Source organism: Penaeus monodon, unplaced genomic scaffold (genome assembly GCF_015228065.2).
Source record: "Penaeus monodon isolate SGIC_2016 unplaced genomic scaffold, NSTDA_Pmon_1 PmonScaffold_881, whole genome shotgun sequence".
Classification (NCBI taxonomy): Eukaryota; Metazoa; Arthropoda; class Malacostraca; order Decapoda; family Penaeidae; genus Penaeus; species Penaeus monodon.
Window position 1 is genome coordinate 34,941 of NW_023664115.1, and position 2,560 is coordinate 37,500.

The window sequence follows — 2,560 nt, forward strand, 5'->3', positions numbered from 1 at the left end:
CCCAAAGCCCAGAAACCCTAACCCTGAACACAAGCAGGCTCGATTCCTAATTCCGCAGGTCGCTTATTAGGTTACCAAGTTAGTTTCACCATGGCCATCCCCACTATGTGATTACCACAATGGGCAACGTTACCCTTAACAACAGCTATCGCGTACAACCGATACTATGAGTGATCCTCACAGATACCACAGCCACCACAAGAGCTCAGTGAATTGAACCCGAACCTGAACCTGATTACAGCGTATCACGGACGCCCTCACTACTATAATAGATATTATCACAGCTACCTCAACTACATCCTTACTACCGCCGTTAGACCGTCTACCGCTACAGAGGATAAGGACGGAGGCAGGTATGGACGGCGACGGTGTTGTGGCGATGGTTACTTTACCAGATGTCTGATAGTCCGGTTTGCTCACGCCGGTTTTCAGGCACTGGTAGTCATAAAACTGAGGAAGTGCTTTTGAATGTCGGAATAGCTGTGCACTGTTACAAAAAAACTTATGATAATTTAATGGAGAATATATTTTACAGTCCTATAACTATGCTATCGAAGATAATGCACACTCAGGATGTACCTCTGTTCAGAGAAAAGGACAATATTCCTTGTTCTTCCTTCGTTGTTTTATTCTACACAATGTTCGCCCTGTACCATATAAATGAAATACCACACACATGCATGTATAATATGTATATATATATAGAGATAAGATATAGTAGATATCTATATTAAGATGAAGATATGAGAGGAATGATATCTTTATATATCGTTATATTGATGTATATATATATATTATATTATATATATAGAGATAATATTATATATATGAAAGATATATACATATATGGAATATATAGTAGTCAAACAGAAAAATACTAACACGGTAAACATGTGGAGAAATACACCAAGATCGTTTGTTTCGTAGGAGAATCTTTAGACGACGAAAAAAAAACCCCGACCTCTCCAATATGATTATTTTTTTTTACGGAAGTTATTACATATTATATGTAGTAGATTCATAGTTCATACGCGGAGCACACACACACACACGCACACGCATATATAATTGATAAATATATGTATATATATATATATATATATATATATATATATATATATAATATTGGGTGTCTGTGTGTGATTGTAGATATTTATAAGATCAATGATACCGTTATGAAGGGTAATTCTTCTTCTTTAACGGTGGTTTCATGTCTGCAGCTCGCACGTGGTTTAACAAGCAGATAAATCAATTGTTGAGTTTCATGTTGTGCCATTGGCTTTGGGCGTGATGTACTTGGTTAGTCCGGGCCCTAGTTTATCTTTCTACGGATCTAGAGTGACGGGTGTTCACCTCTTCTGGAGGTCTAGCTATTCTCTTGTCCTGTGATGGCCCATTTAACTCACATGAATATTATATTCTGTCTACGGACGACAAGACACAGGTAAGGGCATATGCAAAAAAACTATCTGCCCCTGGAGAAACTAAGAATACGGTTGGTTGTGATTGGTGCGACGGTGTTTGATATTATGTGTTCTATGTGGAAGTAAATAATTGTGATGGGATCCCATGGTTGAGTATTAGCCATTCTAGGTGCGTAAGATTAGAACTATTCGACATATCAGGGACATGTTAGTATATAGGCCACACTCTAAAGTTCTATAAGGTCTAAAGATCTGGCAGTGGGGTGCAATCGCTATACGATGATATACTATATATTATACTATATATTTATTATATATAATATATATTATATATACCTATACTAGATTATCATAGATTATGCAGTAGCTGTATGTTTATCACCTAATACATTTAATATACATACTAAGTTATATTATATATAATGTAATATATAATGAAAATAACATATTTTCCATATACAATATGCTATTACTATATAGTATATACTCATAATACTATATCTATTACTATCTCTAGATTATAATATTACTATATATATTTATTATAGTAACCTATATGTTATGTAAGGTGAGTAACATTTGATTTTTTTTCTCCAGCAGTTCCAAGATTAGTTCCCCTTCACATGTCTTTCTTGACAAGGAATTCGTAATCCCTAGACCCTAATAATGGACTTGGATGAACAAGTAGTTTGGTTTAATTTTTCAGTTCAGTGTCTAACAACGTTTCTATGAATTTCATTCATTCAGTCGCTAAAAAGTTTTACACAAAACTATATTTCAGTCATTCTTTACTTAGTCCACTTCCTCTGAATCATATAAAATCAACTAATTCGAATTCATTTTCACAGACTGAGGAAGTACATCCATGCGATCTGGTGCTTTCAGGTGCGTGAACATTTCCTAGTCGAAAGCCACGCCCTGCACAGGAGCCGTATATAAAGAGGCTTCCATTAACGGCAGTCAGCAGACACATCGTCCTCAGTGAGCCAAGAAGAGGTCCAATCATGAAGCTTATGGTGAGAAAAAAATATCACTATTTATTGTACATACACTATTCCTTTATAGAAACAATATATACTGTATATATACACGCCTAAATACATATATATATACACGTATATGTAGTTACTATACAT

The 2,560-nt window shown here is 35.2% G+C and overlaps 1 protein-coding gene across 1 annotated transcript in view; it reads left to right on the forward strand.

Moving 5' to 3' along the window:
- The first annotated feature begins 2,373 nt into the window (after window positions 1-2,373).
- The window catches only part of LOC119571952 (uncharacterized histidine-rich protein DDB_G0274557-like), a 935-nt gene continuing 748 nt past the window's right edge, over window positions 2,374-2,560 (forward strand). The window contains exon 1 of the mRNA XM_037919017.1: window positions 2,374-2,440. Within this exon, the coding sequence (XP_037774945.1) occupies window positions 2,429-2,440 (12 nt within the window). The 5' untranslated portion in view covers window positions 2,374-2,428. The remainder of the gene's footprint in view (window positions 2,441-2,560) is intronic.